At 42.4% G+C, this 19,863-nt stretch overlaps 1 protein-coding gene across 4 annotated transcripts in view; it reads left to right on the top strand.

Annotated features, from left to right (window-relative positions):
* Positions 1-19,863, top strand: part of LOC147017223 (uncharacterized) — a 284,769-nt gene that overhangs the window by 87,555 nt on the left and 177,351 nt on the right. For 2 of the 4 annotated variants that reach the window (XM_085846673.1, XM_085846677.1), the window contains 2 exons: positions 733-1,008; positions 1,119-1,377. In XM_085846673.1, the coding sequence (XP_085702799.1) occupies positions 733-1,008; positions 1,119-1,377 (535 nt within the window). The remainder of the gene's footprint in view (positions 1-732; positions 1,009-1,118; positions 1,378-19,863) is intronic. The other 2 variants (XM_085846675.1, XM_085846676.1) reach the window with 2 other exon arrangements.

The following is a 19,863-nucleotide window of genomic DNA, read 5'->3' as shown; positions in this document are numbered from 1 at the left end:
CCCACTAATGCAAACCATTCAACCAGAAGGCAGGTGATGTGATTGGCGGGTAAATCGAAACGTGGAGTGTGACAAGCACTTCCTCAATCCCCATTTGACAGTCCTACACCAAAGTGTCAACTCCGCAACACAGAGACCTGGTCCAGTGACTTTGTAAAACAAAGATTATTTGGTCAGAAGAAACTACAAAAAAGTCCAAATAAAATGGCTTCTGATTTGGAAAGTGAATTTGTCAGCACGAAATTGCAGCCCGCTGGAAAGCATAATCCTTTTCAAGCATTTTGTCAATGAGTGAGGCATATAAAGATATAATTAAAAAGTTGTTTCACCTCGATTCCACTGGAAATCAATCTTGAATGAGCTGCTTCCCACGTGCTTTGATGATCAACATTCATCATTTTATTTTTTCGATTGCAACATTTGTCTCTTCTTTTTTTTTCACCACCAAAACAACATGCTGTTCAATATGGAAGGTGTGTATACTACACAACAAAGGAAGAAAAAGCAGCTTTTAAAATTGGCAGTTTTGTTAAAAAAATTTTTATGACACAAAGGTGAGGGAATTGGTTTCATCTTTTCAGTGTGATTGCTCCAGGCAATTTTTTTTCTGCTGTGCTTGAGGCAACTGAAGGTTTATGTTTATTTCCTTACTTGTTTGTTTATTTTTTTTGAAAAATGCATTTGTCTAATATTGTTATGTTGACCTGCGCATCTCTGTTTTGTGTGCTGCAGCAGCCATCGGCTTCGGCAGCCAACCAGAAATGTGTTGTTGACGGCTGTGACAAAGGTGCTCAGCCTGGTTCTGTGTACTGTAGCAGTGAATGTATCCTGAAACACGCTGCCGCTGCACTCCAAACCTTGAAGAAGGATGACGATGTAAAAAAGAGCAAGAAAAAGGAAGTTGTGAAGAAAAAGAAGAAGAAGGTTAAGTTTGAATTGACCCCCAAGAGCATGAAAGAGTTGAAACTGGCTGCAGTGAAAGCGAATCTTAAGCGGAGCTCTTTATTGGTGTGTTTGTTAACTTGCTCTTTGTGATTATGATTTAGCCACAAAACATTGTTTTGATGAAACTTGAATTCACCCAAACGTCTCACCTTAAAACAATTGTGCTTCTGTAGGAACAAAAAGACCTTCACAAAGCCAAACTGAAGACTACCTCCGAGAAAGGTACCAAGGGATTGCCATTGGAAAGTAGCAAAGCTTCCTCGGGGCCGACAGTAGCGGGACATCTTGCAGTCGGTGTGAAAGACGTCGCAAAACCCAAAACTGTTACAAAAGGACAGCCAGTTGCAGCACAACCCGAGAAACAGGTGCCTCCAACTGGAAAAGCAGAGAAATCTACTGTCGTTGTTCCTGGTGTCTCGTCCAATCAGCCAGGTTTGTGCAATGTAGATTTGTCATCATGGGGCCATTTTTTAATGATGTGATGTATTCAACTTTTATGAACTGTTTTTATTTTTTAAGAAATGTTGGAATATTTGAAAAGATTGGTGCCAATTTTAGATAAGCCCGCACACACGCACGATATATATATATATATATATATATATATATATATATATATATATATATATATATATATATATATATATATATATATATATATATATATATATATATATATATATATATATATATATTGGGTGGTCCCTGCGAGACTCCCCTTATTCTCAGTTTTTCTGTCCGTCTGTATGTTTGTTTGTATGTAACGGACAGCTCTGGAGGCCAGAGGAGTCAACCGATTTTGATGAAACTTGGCAGGTAGGTTCATACCAGGATCTAGTTGTATGCTTTTGAGCACTGTTTCTGTGGAAGCCACCGTTGCCAAGCAACGGGACTTTGAATTTTTTGAAAAATCCTAAAAAATTAATTTTTTCGAAAATTCAAAAATCGGCTTCCAGGCTTTTATGCGCATTCTAATCAACCTCTTTATCAAAAATTTTCAGCCCGATCCGTCAAAATCTGTATGACTAGTATGCAATTATGTAGTGCTGACCCATGTTTCCTTACCGGCTTGTAAACTATATAACTGTGCACAATTCCATCATGAAAATGATATGAGGTGTTTGTAGTTTGACTGTTTTGACTGAAACCTGAGCCTCTGTCTGTCAAAGTGAATGCTACAGCAATTCGTTGCATATTCCATTTCATTTTGGCTTTCCTCAAAGTGAAGATTGCCAACAATCCTTGAAATGTTCCCCACCAACACTTTATCACCCCTTGCATTTCTCTGAGATTTTTTTTCTTTTTTTAATCTCACACTTTCATGTTACATTGAAGTTTCTTTGCCCTCTTCTCATGGCTTTGTTCAGCTTTTTAGATTTGTTTTTATGTTGCAAAAGTGATGCATTTCGCATTGATTTTTTTTGATTTGCCGTGTTCTGTTGTGCCTGAAGTTTTCGTTCTGGGCTGCAGGATTGCCTCCAACCCAGCTTCAAAATATGATCCTGGTGTTTCACAGGCAGGGAGAGACATTGATCTGTCGTCCTTTGGAGGACATTAAACTGGTCATCCCTTCTGCTAGCATTAGTTTGTGGACATTAAAGATCCCACAGTGTCCTTTATAAAAAGCATGTGAGCTCTGGCTGGCACCCTGAACAAATTCCGAATTCCTGTCTCGACTGCTGGTAGCATGTGGCCTGGTCATCTTGGAGGTTTCTTGACTGCAGGTTACACTGCTTGTGGGTCTTCCAAAATCAGGGTCTGCATCGATGGTCCAATTTTGTGAAATTATTAGTTTGAGTTATGGTTGAGTTTGTTGCTTTTTATCAACAGTACACATGATTTCCTTTATGGCACTCTTTGAAATGTTTGATAAGGATACTTGATGCCAAAATTACAGCGTTCCAAAGTGTGCCTGTCAAAATCTGAATTTATTGGTATACGGACACTACAGTCATTAACACCAACAAACAACATGAACAAATCACATGTAAATTGAATTATTTATTTTTCAGTTGTACCCTCAGTCTCCAATTCTGTGTATTGCACACCACCAACTTCTTCTTCAGACTGATTAGGCCTTCCTTCTCTTTTCGATTCTGTCTTTCTTCCCTCTTTCTTTCTCGCTCCAGTTGCTTTTTCCTGCGTTCTTTCGCAGCAATGGATCGTCCCGACTCTAAATGGCGAATCCAGCTGTTCCCGAGTCACTGTCTGTTCTTTCTTTCTTCTTTTGTCTGTATGCTCTCATCTCTCTTCTTTTCTTTTCTCTGATATTGTCCAGCTGCAGCGGGTCCTTCCTCGCCTTTGCTCTGGCTGCTTGCTTTCGTTCTCGGTCACGTCTTTTCATTGACTCATACTTTTCACTGTTCTTGCATTTGGCTCAATATCGTTTGACAATAACAGTTCTCTTGTTTTGTGGTTTGTCAACATGGTCAGGATGGTTAATTTCAGTTTTTTTTTTTTCTTGCGAGTGTCCATGATTCTTGTGTTCCACAGGAGTAAAATCTGCGATAAGAGAGAAATAGGTGAATTTTAGTAACTTCTGTAGTGTGCATATCCCACATGTATGAACTGGATAATTGCATGTTAGGTTTCTTTATGTCAACAGGATTTGTGGTCATGTAAAGTATGTTTCTGCTTTAAAAATATTTTCTCGGTCTTTGGTGGTTTCCCGGGGGTGGGGGGGGGGGTTACATAATAGGTGCAGTATTTGCTTTCTTCTCAAACGACACACAGTTCCGATGAAACGTGACCAGAACCTCCATCACCCACACCCGTTATGTACTAAAATTTGTTCACGACATTAAAATAAATTGGGGTCTAAGGGATTCTATGTGGGGGTTTCCCTCCAAATTTGCATTTGCTTTCTTCTCTGAAACCACATACACAATTTTTTTTTTCATTTTTTAGAATGAAATTTTACATCAATAATGTGAATAAATAATACGGTGTTGACGTTTTTTTTTTTGTTTGTTTTTTCACTTGACCTTATTTTGAGGCCATGACTTTTAGACAAAGTAACATTTTTCACCAGAACTCGACTAAGATTTGTCCATTCAGAACAAAATTGCCCTCGAGATAACTTGGAGTAAGGCACATTTACGCTTACTTTATATCCTACCTCTTCGGGTGAAAGGACAAGGTGAAATGTTGGTCTGAATAAAAAATGTTTTTTTTTTAATTATTTTTTTTGAGATCATTCTATTTTTGTCAATGCGGAATCTCAGACTGCTTGGCTTTCCAAGATGTTCTTGCGTCGTAATCGTGGACCTGCACTGAGGTTGTGCATCTCAATGAAGCAAAAACAAGTTTTTGATCATAACTTGAAAAATTTTCCTTTGATTTTCATGATGTTGAGTTTTATGTATACATTGCATATGGGGACACATTTTCTTAATTTACACTCTATCCGTAAATGTTGAAGCTCAAGTCTATATGGCAGTCCAAAAAGAATATGGACATCATTGTATCACAAGCGCCGATGGAGTCTTACAAAGCGATCTCAGATATCTAGTTATGTCAGTGTGGTTGTTTTGGCAGTAACTCTTGCACCATAAACAACTTGACCATGCAGTTCACGTTTCATTTGAGCACCCTTCTTCAGATACGAAGGCCAACCAACTGCAACCACCACCACCAACCAGTCTTTGTTCTGCTATCACTGCATTCCGTTGGTGATTTTGTGGCCTTTTTGCATAAATGCATGCTTCTGTTTGAAATTTAGGTTGGAAACATTTGGCATGCTTTGTAAAACTGTTGCAGCAACTCAGTTAGGCATATTGATGTTACATAGTGTTATTTTGAAGAGGTTGTACATCTTTTTTAAAAGGGGTCTTTTAGAGATTTGGTCTGTTTAACTTGTATCCTTTAACCCACAAACCTCTGACTCTTGATATCACTGTAATGTGCTATTTTGCAGTTAACTTTTTTCTTTTTTCTTTTTGTGCACACCTGACATTTTGAAAATGTTTAATTTTTTAAAGTTTTTTTTCTGTCGTGTTTAAACGTTTCACCCGTTTATTCATCCTTGAAATGTTGATTTTTACATCACATGCAACCTTTTTTTTTTTCGTCGTTACAATAAAACAGCTCCCATTTTATATCTCCATACTAGGTATTTTTGTCTGTCGCTTCGCTGACCAATTTAATCAAAGGACAACATGTTGTACTTCACAAACATTCTGCTCTATTCACCATATCATTTGCCCGAGGTCATGTTCCATCTGCTTGGAAGTCAGCGCACGTCACTTTCATCAACCATCATTGCTGCTTGTATATAGCGTTAGCAAAAATCACTTCTGCTTTGCAATGAAGCTCAGTGTTTGCTGCTTTGGTTTGAACCTCCTAAAATGAATGAAAGTAAGCATTTTGGAAATCTCAGATTATTCTCACTCAGATTTCAACGTCACCGTAATGCATCTCGAGTTGTTTAAACCATATTTATGTAAAAAGAAAATTATTTGTAAAACTGGCTACCACCAGGTGGTGCTGCTATACAATACACATTTACGTTGAGAGAATTGGGGTCTCGTCGCCATCCTGAACCTCCTCCCTCAGATATGCAACCCTGACAGAAACCATACTTGGCAACTTCCCTCACCTTTATATTAAGCAACTTGTAAAATTTGTTCAGCATTTTTTTCCCTCACCTTTATTCCCATTCCCTCACCTCACCTTTCCCTCACCTTTAAGCAACTCACCATTCCCTCACCTTTAAGCAACTTGTAAAATTTGTTCAGCATTTTTTTTTTTGCATCATGTGGAAACAAACAAACATTTAAAAATCACTTTTATAGTACAGTACTTACTGTATAGAAGTTTTATAAACAATTTTTTTTCTGGCTTAGATTATTTGTTTTAGCTTCACCTTGATGTTTTTTTGTTAATTTTTTTGACCTGTCCACTTTTATTTGCAAATGTTCTTTGTTGTGTGAGATGACTGTTGTAGATTTAGACCATATCATTACAGCATTCCTTTCGAGATGATGAAATGCACTTTTTACATTGCTGGCTGTTAGGATCATTTAATGCGCTTCTCAGATGATAGCCGTTTTAAATTCCAGATGCTGAAATAGGCGTTATGCACTGGTGCATTGTGGGCTTTTTTTTTTCCTTTGAATTGTATGCAGTGCTATTTATTTTGTATACACTTGGCTCATGGAAGAATGAAGTGTTGAGGGTGTAAAGGTAACATGCTGACAATGAAGCAGTCACAGCAGGCAAACAAACTAAGCAAGGGAATGGACAAATGGAAAAGGGAATTTGAAGGAGGAAAGAAACAATGACCTGTAATTAAAATGAATTTGGGAGGGGGGGCTGGTTTAATGGAGGGAAAAGAATATTCCAGGTCAGGATGGAGAATTACATTTGTTGGTGCTGGACTGCTAACTTGAGGCCTTTGAGCCAAACGTGATTTACCTGCTCTGGGAGTTGTGTTCTCCAAGTGGAAGAAGAGAAGAATAAAGGAGTGGAGGAGAACATTTAACCAGGATTCTAGGAGTTTAATAAGGAATGAGTGTGAAAGACGGGGAAGACCAGCAACAGTTTGGCCAGAGGGATGAAAGTGGAGTGAACAAAACCGGAATGGAGGTGGTAAAAACCGGAGACGTTTCCAACCCCTCTCGTGCTCCAAGAGATCACCAGACCTGATACTTCTGCTTCTTTGTGAGAGATATCACTAATATCAGTTGTTTGGGTTTTTTGTTTTGTTTTTTGTTTTTGTTTTTGTTTTTAGCTTAAGATACCACAGGATCTCAGAGAGAAGTGAATATGGGTTGTAATACCCCATTGCAGAGAGTATGATTGCAATGAATGAAAAATACCTTGTAGACCGTTGAAGTTCAGATTTGCCAAGTCCTGGCTTGACACAACTGAGGATGCGCAGCTCGAACCTGCCTTTGGAGGACAGCCCTGATAGATTGTCTGCCCAGAAAAGTTTGTGGCTGGATGTTAAAGAGACTGAACTTGCTTTGGAAAAGGGAGTTGGGGTTGGAGTTTAGATAATCCTCACGACAGGCAGTTGGAATGTGAGATTTTCCTGGACTGAATGAACTTTGATGCAGCTGTTGAGTCGACTCGATGCAGCTCAACAAAATGGGGCAAATGTAAAAACAGTGAAATGATAAATGGGTGCACCTTGGCACAAGGATAAGTCGATAAAGAGTGAGAACAGAATCTCACCATGTGCAGTTAAGCTCTGAAGTTGAAATGGGAGCGGCGATAAGGTGACTGTGGGCATCAGACTTTACATCATACGGGGTAGAGTTGAAGACAGGATTGAGGAGGACTATTCCACAGGTGATGAAAGGATGGGGATAAGCATTCAGTAAACTTGAGGGTAACCAGGAAAGGAAACCTGGCTGAATGCATGGCCATCTATAATGGCAGAGGCTTGGTGGAGCGGTCACAGGGCAGTAAAGTAGCAGCAAGACCAGAAGTGATTCGGTAAAAAGGGTGATTTCAAATATCAATGGAAAATCCGATTTCTTGTGAATGTTCGCATTTGTGCATTAATGCTAAATAAGAAAGTTTATTTTCTGGTGTATTGTCATGTGAATGTGATTCTTGTGTCTATCGTGTATTTATACCGGAGATGAGTGCGGTTTGTCACCACTCGTTTTTTCCTTACAGGTGCTTTAATGACCTGCCTAGTGCTGTTGGTAGTTGAGGGCATTATCCAGATGGAAGGACGAGCATTGTAACGCGTTGCTAATGAGTTCCTCTCCCCTTTGTTCCGCCCATTGCCCCTCCCTGCTTACCCTTGGGCGTTCGTGTGGATACTTAAACCGCTTGTCCCACGGCTAATTGCTAATTGTATGGGTTGGCACCCGCATGCCTTCATGACCTGGCAGGTGACAGATGTTGGCAAGAGAGCGTCCACATGTGCAGCAAGTTTTATTTACAATTGAATTGCCATCATGTTTGCTTCTGCTTTTAAAATGATTATTTATCAGGTTGTTTTATCTTTGTGGATGATTCATCTTCCTTTTATCATGTTATGGATTTCTCAGTGCATTTGCTCTTCACCCTATTTACGTTTTGTTCCTATTTTAATTGAAATGGCTTCAGTTCTTGGTGATTTTATTTATTTAATTTTTATTTTCCTGAATATAACTTGGTAGAGTGCCGTGTCTCAACCCAAATTCCTTATGTAAGTGATTTTTGAAGCTGAAACATTATAAGCAGATTTATTTTCCAGGGTGATTTTATTTTTTTTTTTTTTTTTTTTTTGAGGAATAATTATGATGTTTCTGAAGTGCTAAAGACTCTAAATTTAATTTGTAAAAATTGTCAATGCAGCAGAATGATGGAAATGCACCGTTGAACTTGATGTCAACTTGCCTTGGAGAGCAGCTCCCCTTCCCCCCCACCAACCTGATCCAACCACACTCGTATGTGTTGACCCATTTTGGTGTAGCATTCTTTTTTTTACAAAACCTCCTTGACGACTCAGAAAATTGCAAGCCCAACCTGCTGACTACGATCATTTAACACACCCCAACGGCTTGGCTTCCTCATGCGAGATTCCAATGACATGGACAGCTTTGCATTTCATGGTCTCGATGGGGCAACGGGGATCAGGGCAGATGGTTGGCAGCATGTTTATTTTTAATTATGTGAAGAATTCATCAAAGTGAACTAGCTCGACGCTGCTTTTTTTTTTTCTTTTTTCTTTTTTTCCTTATAATTACCTCCGCCACCGACGGTGGGTTGGGGTTATGTTTTCACCTCTATCTGTATGTTTCTCTGTCCGTTTGTCTATGAGCAGGATATCTTAAAAAGTTGTGGACAGGTTGGGTGTGTGACAAGGACAAAATTATTGTATTTTGGTGAACATATGTGTCGAACATGAGAATTTGTTTTATTTCTTAAGATATTCTTCACCATTCAACCCTTCATTATCTTGGGATTGAAGATTTATGTACAAATTGAAGGTGAATGAAGAATGCCTGTTATTTTGTTCAGGTCAGAGTTTTGCATGTGGGCTGGCATTTTGCATGCAAATGTCATAATTCATGATTAGAGAATTTTGATTTTTATGTTTTCCCATTTTCCTTGGAAGAAAAAAAAAATTCCATCAAATTTTATCATTCTGGTGCCTTTACCACACTGCATTGTCATAACCATTACAAAGGACCCTTTTCCATGATGTAAGTGTTTTGCAAGCGGCTTATAACTTGTTTCTGCAAATCCTAGGTATTCACCCTGCTTTGATCTTCTCGCATGTATACATACATACATACAGATGCTGCATTTATGTGGCTTGGCACCGTTAGCATTTGCTTTGTACTTTTACGGCTTTATGCCTTTGATTCCTCCTTGATGTCAGATACTGAAAGTAAATGCTTTTTCTTTTTCATTTTACCTTGGCATTTGAGCCATGAAGCACCATACTTTTTTGCCTATCATAAGTAAATTAGAGGATAGAAACCTTTTATTGTTTTCTTTATGCCTGGTGTTGGCTTAATGGTTAGGGTGGTGGGTTTGAGATCCTCGGGTCCTGAGTTCAAATCCCACTCAGTTGTTAAATTAATACCAGGTGGGGTTGACTCAGCCTGTCATCCTTCCGAGGTCGACAAAATGAGTATGAGCTTGCTGGGATGATTGAGCCATTCGAGTATCCTGTGTCGGAGTGTCGACCCGACCAATGTTGTGCTCAATAGCCCAGGAGACTGCTTTGCAGCACAGACGCACTGTACAGAGTATGGTCCCGATGGATGGATAGTTTTTTTCTTTGACAAAAGAACGGGGCCTAAAAAAAGCATAGAACTTCCTGAATGAGATAGTTGTATGTTGTGGAGTTAAGGTCATGCAGTCCAAACTTTAAGAGAGATCATAACAATTAAAGGCCACTTCTCCTTAGCCATCTCTTGCTGTCCCAAGTTGAGAGACGTTTTAACGATAAAGATGGTTTCCCCTTTTTTATGTCTCCGCTGATTAAATCGCTGGAGGCATTATGTTTTTGGGTTGTCCTGTACATCCATGCTAATTTTCTTTGTTACCTCCACCACCAAAGGTGAAGGAGGTTACGTTTTCACCCCTTCATGTTTGTCTGTTTCTTTCTTTGTCTGTGTGCAGGATATCTCAAAAAGTTATTGAAGGATTCGGACGAAATTTTGTGGACAGTTTGGTTGTGTGACAAGGACGTACTGATTAGATTTTGGTGACCATCCGGATCCGGATCCGACTACGAGAATTATTTATGTGATTCTTCATCAGTGAGAGATATGGCCAAAAACGATATATAGCACGATATCTCAAAAAGTTGTGGACGGATTCGGACGAAACTTAGTGGACAGGTTGGGTGTGTGGTAAGGACGAATTCATTCGATTTTGGTGAAGATCCGAATCCAGATACGAGAATTATTTAATTTTTCAAGTGATTCTTCACCATTGAGAGATAGGGCCAAAACAATATATAGCAAGATATTTCAAAAATGTATTGGGCCAGATATGTTCTTGTGGATCATGCATTGATTGGCGGGAGTATGCGCTCCACCGAGTGCTCTTCTAGTTTTCTCTGCAACCACTTATCCGATTGACACGGAATTTTCACTATAGGTACGACTACTCATGTGGATCCTTTAAATGATAATTATAACATGATAGGTGACGTTGTGTGGCAGCCATGTTGGAAAAAAGGAAAAACTTTGGATCTCCGTATCTCCAAAACCACTCCATGGATAAAAAACATTACACTTGGCAGATGTCGAGCACACTCCCCACGGGAAACTTTTTTTTTTTGTTATTTGATGATGTCATGGGTGATTTCGTAATGACATCTTGATTGCACATGACAAATGCTTTATCCGATTAGTATGAAAAATTTTGAGGGTCATTTAGTACTAAATTGTATGCGGAATAAATTGACATCAATCATGTGGTTCAGCAGCCATATACATATATATTGTTGTGGGCCGGGGGGGCGGTGTCGAGAACTACCACTAGATGGGGAAAGCCTGCGTCATCTCTAACCAAGCTCCCCGGAATTGTAGGCCGTCGCTCGGATAAATCCGCGAGCCGGCGGTTTGTTTATCCGACCATGGTCGCCAATATCTCAACCGCGTAGCGTAGGATCTATTTGTCTTTTACCAATCGACCTAATTAACTACACGATTTCGACTACCGGGGAAACCACGCCCTCGGCACGTCTTGCTCGAACCGGGTCACTCTACCGACTGCGGTAGAGTTCCAACGACCGACTACCAACTCCGGTTCGGGTGCAGCCAGTGGAAACTGCCAAAGCCGTGCCGGCTGGAATGAACGGATTATCGGTGATAAAACCATGCCTACACTCAGATCCGAACCATGCTGGACCAATTCAAGAAGGGACAGAAACGGACTGGGAATATTTCTCCAAATGTTTTATTTACAGTAAAAAGACAAAGGCAAGACAACGCGAATATGCAAGTAGTATTTACAATGATCCAAAAACACTTATTCAGTTCGACTCAGACGGGCACGCGCGCGCACACACACACACACACACACACACACACACACACACACACACACACACACACACACACACACACACGAAACCCAGAGTCTTTATTGGACCCTCACAGCCGTGGAGAGAGACAATCTGGGGGCCAGAGTTCGGTGGTGTACCTGACCGTCGGAGGAAGGGTGTGCTCCACGATGCGGCACCTGACAATGGTCGCTGGTTTGGTCCCCAGTCGCATGTGTGGAACTCGAGATTTGTGGTGGAGCTCGGGTGGTGAATGGCCAGGGTCCATGGAGGGGGGTCGGGGTCGCTCTTCCCTTCCTCGTTGAGGGCGAGCAGAGACACTTCGCCGCCTCGACACCCACCAAAAACTCTTCAAAAGAACTTTTAAAAGACTCTCCAATACCTCAAAAAGACTCTCCAAGACCTCCAAAAGACCCCCTGCCTCAGAGAGTGCCTGGAAATTTATGGACCTCTCTCAGCGGGGAGGGGCCTTGGTGAACACACCTCGCTGTCCTCCTCTGATTGGACAGGTCCTACGGCCCACCTTTCCGGGGCGGGGCCTTGGCCCCTGCCGGGAAACCCCAGCCAGTCTTCCACGTGGGCTCATACTTGAGTAACAGTATCAATGTTGCACAGGCTGTCGTGCAAGAGTTACAACGTTTGTGGAAGGAAAGTTTGTGGAAGCGGCAAGGAACGGCTACAAGACCCTGCCTTGGCAAGTCAGAGTGCTTGTAGACAGCGGGTGGGTAGTGAATTGTGATGGGGAATGGAATGGTTATGGAATGGTTGTTGGTTGTTGGTTGGATGGAAAGATTTAATAACCTAACTAAAAAGAAATCGCAACGCTCGCCTTTGATTCTCCCACGAGACAAAAGGAAAGGGATCTGACTACACACATACTTAACGACATAACTGTCTTTTGGGACATCTGTATGTTGAATGCAAATGGTTTCCAGATACGTAACACATATATATATATATATATATATATATATATATATATATATATATATATATATATGTATATGTATATGTATATGTATATGTATATGTATATGTATATGTATATGTATATGTATATATATGTATATATATGTATATATATGTATATATATGTATATATATGTATATATATGTATATATATGTATATATATGTATATATATGTATATATATGTATATATATGTATATATATGTATATGTATATGTATATGTATATGTATATGTATATGTATATGTATGTATATGTATGTATATATATGTATATATATGTATATATATGTATATATATGTATATATATGTATATATATATATGTATATATATATATATATGTATATGTATATTTTTTTTTTCTCCCCACTATAATTCGTCCCCTAACCCCCTTTATCGTCCTTGTTCGGCTAACCTATCGTCCCCTAGCCTCCTCCCAACCCCTGCGTTCCCTCTTGGAGGGGAATGAGGGAAAGCTAGCATCCTGTGTCGAGGCCCAACGACGCCTCAGGATGGCCTCCCCAGACTTCAGCGATCTATAACACAAAGTGGTCCAGCGGCCACTACCCCGGGGCTTTCAACAAGCGCCTCTCGCTTAAACTATTGGTTCCAACAACCCAGATTCCTGTCGCCTGTGTTGGTGTCCTCACAATTTCGGGCCTCCCCCCCCAATTTTCTTTCCTTGCCCTCACACGGTTTCATGGGTGGGACGCGTGGCTCCCCTTGGCAGGCACTACCCTCTGCCGATTCTCCGACGATGGCACCCCCGGGCACTACACTGCCTCTGAGCCTACCAGCTCCCTAAACACCGGGGAGTGCCCCCCATGGCAACTCCCCTGAAACGCTCACGTGGCAGGCTGCCTTCCCGGGCCCCTTTCCGAGGGTCACCCGTGCCCACAACACTGACCATGCGGCTAATGGCGCCCCGGGCCCTGCACCATGCGGGCGCACCCGTGCCCACTACGCTATCCCGGCCCCCCATGGGCCCTTGGCCTACCGCGGCCGACTAGCCTGGTGCCCGGGGTACCCACTCAGCGATACTCACCTTTCGCAGCCACGCTCCCAACCCGTCAGCAGGGCTCCTGCACCCCTCCAAATGGGTATCGAGCCGACACTCCCACCAACAGCGAAACGACTTCCATTTTGTAAATTTAACTAACACAGCTAACTCGCTTTACACTGACCCCGGGGTCCTTTGGGCGGGAGTCACGCCTCCCCCCAATCACTCATCGCACCATGCATTCCCCATTCGCTCCATACACCCAGGCTCGCTGGCCTCACTCACTCATCATGTCACAACACAACTCACCAACTCTTCAACACACACACCGCTGAACTCCGCCATCCTGCTAACTACATCCCCTAGCTAACTCATGCTCTCACGTCGTCCCTTTAAATACAGCACGTTCCATTTAACACTACGTAGCTACGTCCCCTCTACACATCCACAAGTCTGTCACTGTCTCCAAATCATCAAAAATCATTTCCCCTCCTTAATCTCATCTAAATCCCTCTACCTAATCCATTCCACGGGCCCCCATGAGGACTTACCCCTGCCCCATGAAGCCGGTCGAGCTATGCTAACCCTTCCCCCAAGCAAGTGTCCTCCTGTGCCCTGGCCAGGGGGTCTTCCACCCCTTGTCCGGGAATCCTGTTCACCCGAAAACGAGGCTTGCATTTTTTTTTTAAATGTGCAGCACCAGCGCGGCAACTCGCAACCTGCGCACCAGCGCAGCAATTCACAGCCGCGCACCTGTGGCGTGACGTCATGGCAGCTGTTCGCGTCCCTCGTCCCTCTTGGACGGTACCATCAGGCAGGGATTCACCCTCCTGCCGGATTCCAACCATACACGCAGCCATGACGTCACCTGGCGCATAAAAAAACCACAAGCCTCACGTCTCGAGGGGTTCCCCACTCGAACACATGTGTCTGTCCGTTGGAGCTTAACACACCCGCCCGCGTGGAGAACCCATCCGGTCCAAATCCGAAATCCTGCCTAAACTTTGTCCGTCCGCGGGATCGGCAAATCCACCGCTGGCGTTTCCGGACCGGGTTTCACTCCCGCAAGCGTGCACGTGGCGGCCTCGTGTGTACCACAGCACGGACCTCGCGCTCGCCGCTAGGTGAACCCGGCGCGGTCCCTAAAATAGCTACGGCCGCTACTCGGCCCCCGTCTCTCTGTCGCCGTGTCCATCGCCATTCAAACCACGCACACCTGCGTGTCACAACGCTCACACTCCACTCCATCACATTCACACTCGGAAAGGAAAAATCACATTCACTTCAAAAGCGAAGGAAAGAAGCCAACCTCATAGACAAGGGGGGCATACGGGCCTGTAGGCCAATATGCGCGCGTGACCTGAAGGAGCGGCCAGGACCGCGAGACCGGGGGGGTCCTACCCGCGTCCTCGTGACGCGTTGGCGGACGAGCCGCAGATGTGGCCGCGTGGCTGTGCCCCGACTCCGTGCTCCTTGACGGGTTTCGTTGGCACGACGTTTGGAGAGGGGAGGGAACGGGGCCCCCCTTTTGCACTATCTCAGCGTGGGGGAAAGGGGGAATTGTTGATACCCTGGGGGAGGAGAATGGCTGGTTGGCTTGGGTCCCGCGACGAGCGATCTCACACCGCGACCTCGTCGCCGACCGCCGTCCTTCTCGCCTCGGACCCGAGCTCCTTTGCCTCTTCCCGCAACTCTTTATCTACATATACATATATATATATATATATATATATATATATATATATATATATATATATATATATGTATATATATATATATATATATATATATATATATATATATATATATATATATATATGTATATATATATATATATATGTATATATGTAGATATGTATATGTAGATATGTATATATATGTATATATATATATATGTATATATGTAGATATGTATATGTAGATATATATATACATATATATATATATATATCTATATATATATATATGTATGTATATATATATATATATATATATATATATATATATATGTATGTATATATATATATGTATGTATATATATATATGTATATATATGTATATATATGTATATATATATATATATATATATATATGTATATATATATGTATATATATATGTATATATATATATATATATATATATATGTATATATATATGTATATATATATATATATATGTATATATGTATGTATGTATGTATATATATATATATATATATATATATATATATATATATATATATATATATATGTATATATATATATGTATATGTATATATAGATGTGTGTATATATGTAGATATATATATATATATATATATATATATATATATATATATATATATATATATATATATATATGTATATATATGTATGTTTATTCGTCCTTTATAGGCGGCCGAACCGTTTGGTCATGGGGAGACTTCCTGCATGGGGGTGTCCTGGACCATGGATTCTACTACACTACGACTACTACCCACCTGTTTCAGCCCGTCTTGGCTTGACATGTTGCATGTTGGGGACAAAATTTAATATCGCTCGCAATTTGGGGGAACAGGGGGGGGTTCCCTCTCTACGCCCCTGATCTGACCCGTCAATTTCTCTACGGAGGCCGAGGGGTCGAATCGCACTCCTGACTACCAATTTGTTGCGGGCCATGTATCGGCTGCGAGCACGACCGCCAGAAGCAGTCGGGTCGACTCTACTGTACACCCGGAATCTAGATCGTACCTTTCGGAAAACTCCGAGATGTGCGGGTCCCTTACTGGACCGTGAATCGTCAATAATTCCACCACCTGGTACAGAGTTATTTGCCAATCTTCAAAATACCTAGAGGACCACGTGGCGATCTACCGAGGATTCACACCCTCGACGGCACTCGAACGAGTCGAGCCATTAGCGCGCCCGACCCGTGTGCAACCCGAGCTGATGGTTGCCAAAGTCCCGTCGGTCCAAATGCACACTTGCAGTGTCAACGGCCATTTTAATTCACCAACACACGCCATGCTAAGCCAATGAAGGAACGGACACGAACGAGCTGATACATTTAACACATGGGGTATTTTTTCACAGCAATTGGGGAAATAAGGGGAGCACGTAAGGGCAGGGTTATCACGACTAATAGAGAATGCAAATTTACACACAAGCACGTAAACAATTCCAACTTAAAGACTGACCCACAGACAGACGCACACCCAAAAGAAACGGACCCAAAATCGTCTTTGTTATCCCTTCAGCTCGGAGGGAAGTCGAGCTGAGGGACGAGAAAGTGGCTGTCGACCTGGCCGCAATCGCGCGGCTCGACGTCCACACCTTCCCGGAGCACCAGTCGGCAAGAACGGACCAAGGGCAGCTGACTCAGACCACGCCAGCAACGAGATGAGCCGGGAACCAGAGCACGCCAGCGACGAGATGAACCGGGAACCAGAGCACGCCAGCGACGAGAAGAGCGCAGAGAGCCAGACCACGCGCTGGTGAAGACGGGGCGCAGATTCATTTCTAGTCGCTCGAGCATATCCACCCGATTATTTGCCCTCCGTTCCTTTGTCCCCTTTTCGGCGCGGTTCGCTCATCGTGGCCCGCTCTCATTGGGTGGGACACGACGCATTCCCTTATTTGGCGCGCAGCCAAGCGAACTGGTCCATGACCACATTTGGGAATGGAATTCCATCCCCGAACGAATTCCACACACACCCGCATACCAGCGAGCACGCCGAGAATGCTGGGAGCAGAGGGTTGTCGTTGTTGTTGTTGTTGTTGTTAAAATCCTAACTATCAAAATATCTTCGCAGCGCATGAACATTTAATTCCCATTAGACAAGGGGATGGATTCTAACGAAAAACACGTACTTACCGATATAACTGTTCTCTCGGACCTGTATGTTGAGTGCTCATGGCTCGCCATGGAGTTCGAGATAATCGCCATCAACAAACACTCGCCATGGAGTTCGAGATAATCAAGGTGATCGTGACTATGCTTATGGGCAAACTGCGAAGAAGTCAAAGACTGAAGATCTAATTTCCATGTCTTCTGGCATCATTGCATCCTCTAAAGTTTGCCTTGACCTGAAGACTGCTCAACAGAAGGGAGATTATCCATTTGTCACCTTTTGTAAGCACCAACTGCAGGGAATTGAGACCGACCTCAGGGAAAATGAAGCTTAAATCATTCATTCACTGGTGCAGCGAACAAGGTGCCAACAAAAGGGAAGGGTAAAGAAGTCGGTTTGAAAAGTGACCGGAAACTTCTTGTCAGACTTATCATCATAGGCAAAGCCCACAAAATTGATGTGAAGATCTTGTCATATTGTTTGGGCTCACTGGCTATCTCTAAACACGATGAATGCCTTGTGAAGACCAACAAGGCAAGGTTGCTGCTTTACCTTGAATCGGTTCCTGAAGCATTGCCAAACGTCGGGACCAAGCGGGAGTGTTTGGATTGTGGCTGGGATGGCCTTGCTGCAACAAATGAGCCCAAAGTACATGCCACAGAACATTGGTCAACTTGCTGACAAGAATCTCCACCAATTGTTGAGTTTTGCTTGCACTCGTGATTTAACTCCAGGACACTTTGTGACTGACAGATATCCATCTGTCGGCATCAAAAGTGCAGAGCGCAAATTAATAACAGCAAGCGGCTCCAAGAAAATGAAGGTAGAAAAGCCAGACCAACTAATCCCAAAACAGTGGAAAAAGTTCCTGTCACACAGTTACAACAAAGAGCAGTTGGTTAAATTCCTGTTCAAGATGTATAGGAAGTGCAATGTTAGATGACTGAAAGGTGTGACAGTAACCATGGCTCATCGGGAGCTCTGCCATGCAATCATTCGGCAACATGGAATGGTTCTTGTAAAAGACATTGAAAAGCTGCACTGTTCGCAAGAAGATGTGGACACAAGGATGTTCTTGCATGCCAGCTATATTTCCAAATCTGGTGGCAACAGTAACATTATCATGAGTCCTGACGCAGACGTGTTTGCCTTCATTAACTTCGCATTAACTTCAAGTCTTGGCGGCTCCCAGTTCTACTTCCATACTGGGAAAGATGAGAATTTTGCAGCCTATTCATCTCCAAGCTATTGCACAACATATTGGAGATGACATAACCAAGTCGCTCGTCGGCATCCACTGCTTCACTGGATGTGATTATATTAGTTCATTTTATGATCAAGGCAAGACATAGGCTATCAAGCTGATTATGGACAACGCAACATTGTGTTTGGCATTTCAATGTCCAGGGGAATCGTTGACAGTAACTGAAGTCAAGCTGTCAGATCTGGAAGTCTTTGTCTGCAAACTCCATGATCAGCAGGAATGCTCAAACGTGAATGATGACAGATATGCAACATTCTCCTTGGTGACCATGGCAGAGACTGTTTTGTCGCCAAATTGCGATGCCTTGCATAAGCATATTCAGCGAGCCAATTTCCAAGCCGCCATTTACAAGCGTAGCTTAGAACAGCATCCAGATACAGTATTCCACCTCCTGTTGGACAGGGACAGAAACTGATAAATGGTGCAGTTTATGCTGTGGGAATTGACTGGGTGCAGATGCAATGAGCTCAAAAAAATACATCCTTGAACATTCATCCTGTGCATGCAAGATGTCTTGGTGCAGAGTCGGGGAGGCAGATGACAAATGCTGTGTATCTTTTGGCATTCCGTGCACAGAACTGTGCTCATGTCATACATGTGGGAATAAAGATCTATGAACTCTCTCTAATGATGATGATGATGATGTCGACATTGAGCCTGAGGATATGGGTGGAGGAGATGATGGGTTGGACGAGTTGAAGACGACTTTCAAGAAGTCGTCTTTAATGTAGTGTGGACAGTAAATAGATGCAGTCGATGCACCACCTTAAAGATGGTGCGATTGTGAATGTTTGTGTTAGTGTGGACAGTAAATAGATGCAGTCGATGCACCACCTTAAAGATGGTGCGATTGTGAATGTTTGTGTTGACATCAGTCAGGAATGGGCAACCAAAATTTTCATGTCACCCAAAATTATGCTTCAAATTTTGGGTGTGAAGTGTGGGCTGACGTGCAACTTCTGAAATTGGGATAAGTTCGAATAATGATAAGTCATATATTAGCTGCACTTTAAACCATATTTCATCCTTTGTCAAGGAGTGGACCACAAGAATAATTTTCTGAAGGCAATGGCATATAGTTGAAATCACATCTTTCAGTTTTCATCCAGAGGCATCATAAACTCTTAAACTGCAAAAGCTTGACTGTAAATTGGTCAGCTTTTATAACATGTTTCACATAGCTGAACTGAGGTTTGCAAACTGAAAGCAACATCGTTTTTTACAAAACCCGTATCTTGATTTATATCGTATTACTTGTGGCGACGATGGTGTTGCTCTAGTTAGAGCTATCGCACTTGCAGTATCGATTACTCATGTCTGGAAGGCGACCTCTGTTGCGTCGCCTGTGCATTCGTGCAGCGGAGATGAAAGACAGCCATTCACAG

This window comes from Eptatretus burgeri, chromosome 11, assembly GCF_056783735.1.
Source record: "Eptatretus burgeri isolate ZD-2024b chromosome 11, Ebu_testis_v1, whole genome shotgun sequence".
Classification (NCBI taxonomy): domain Eukaryota; kingdom Metazoa; phylum Chordata; class Myxini; order Myxiniformes; family Myxinidae; genus Eptatretus; species Eptatretus burgeri.
Note: the sequence above shows the minus strand (reverse complement) of the source record. Positions and strands in the feature narration are given on the sequence as shown.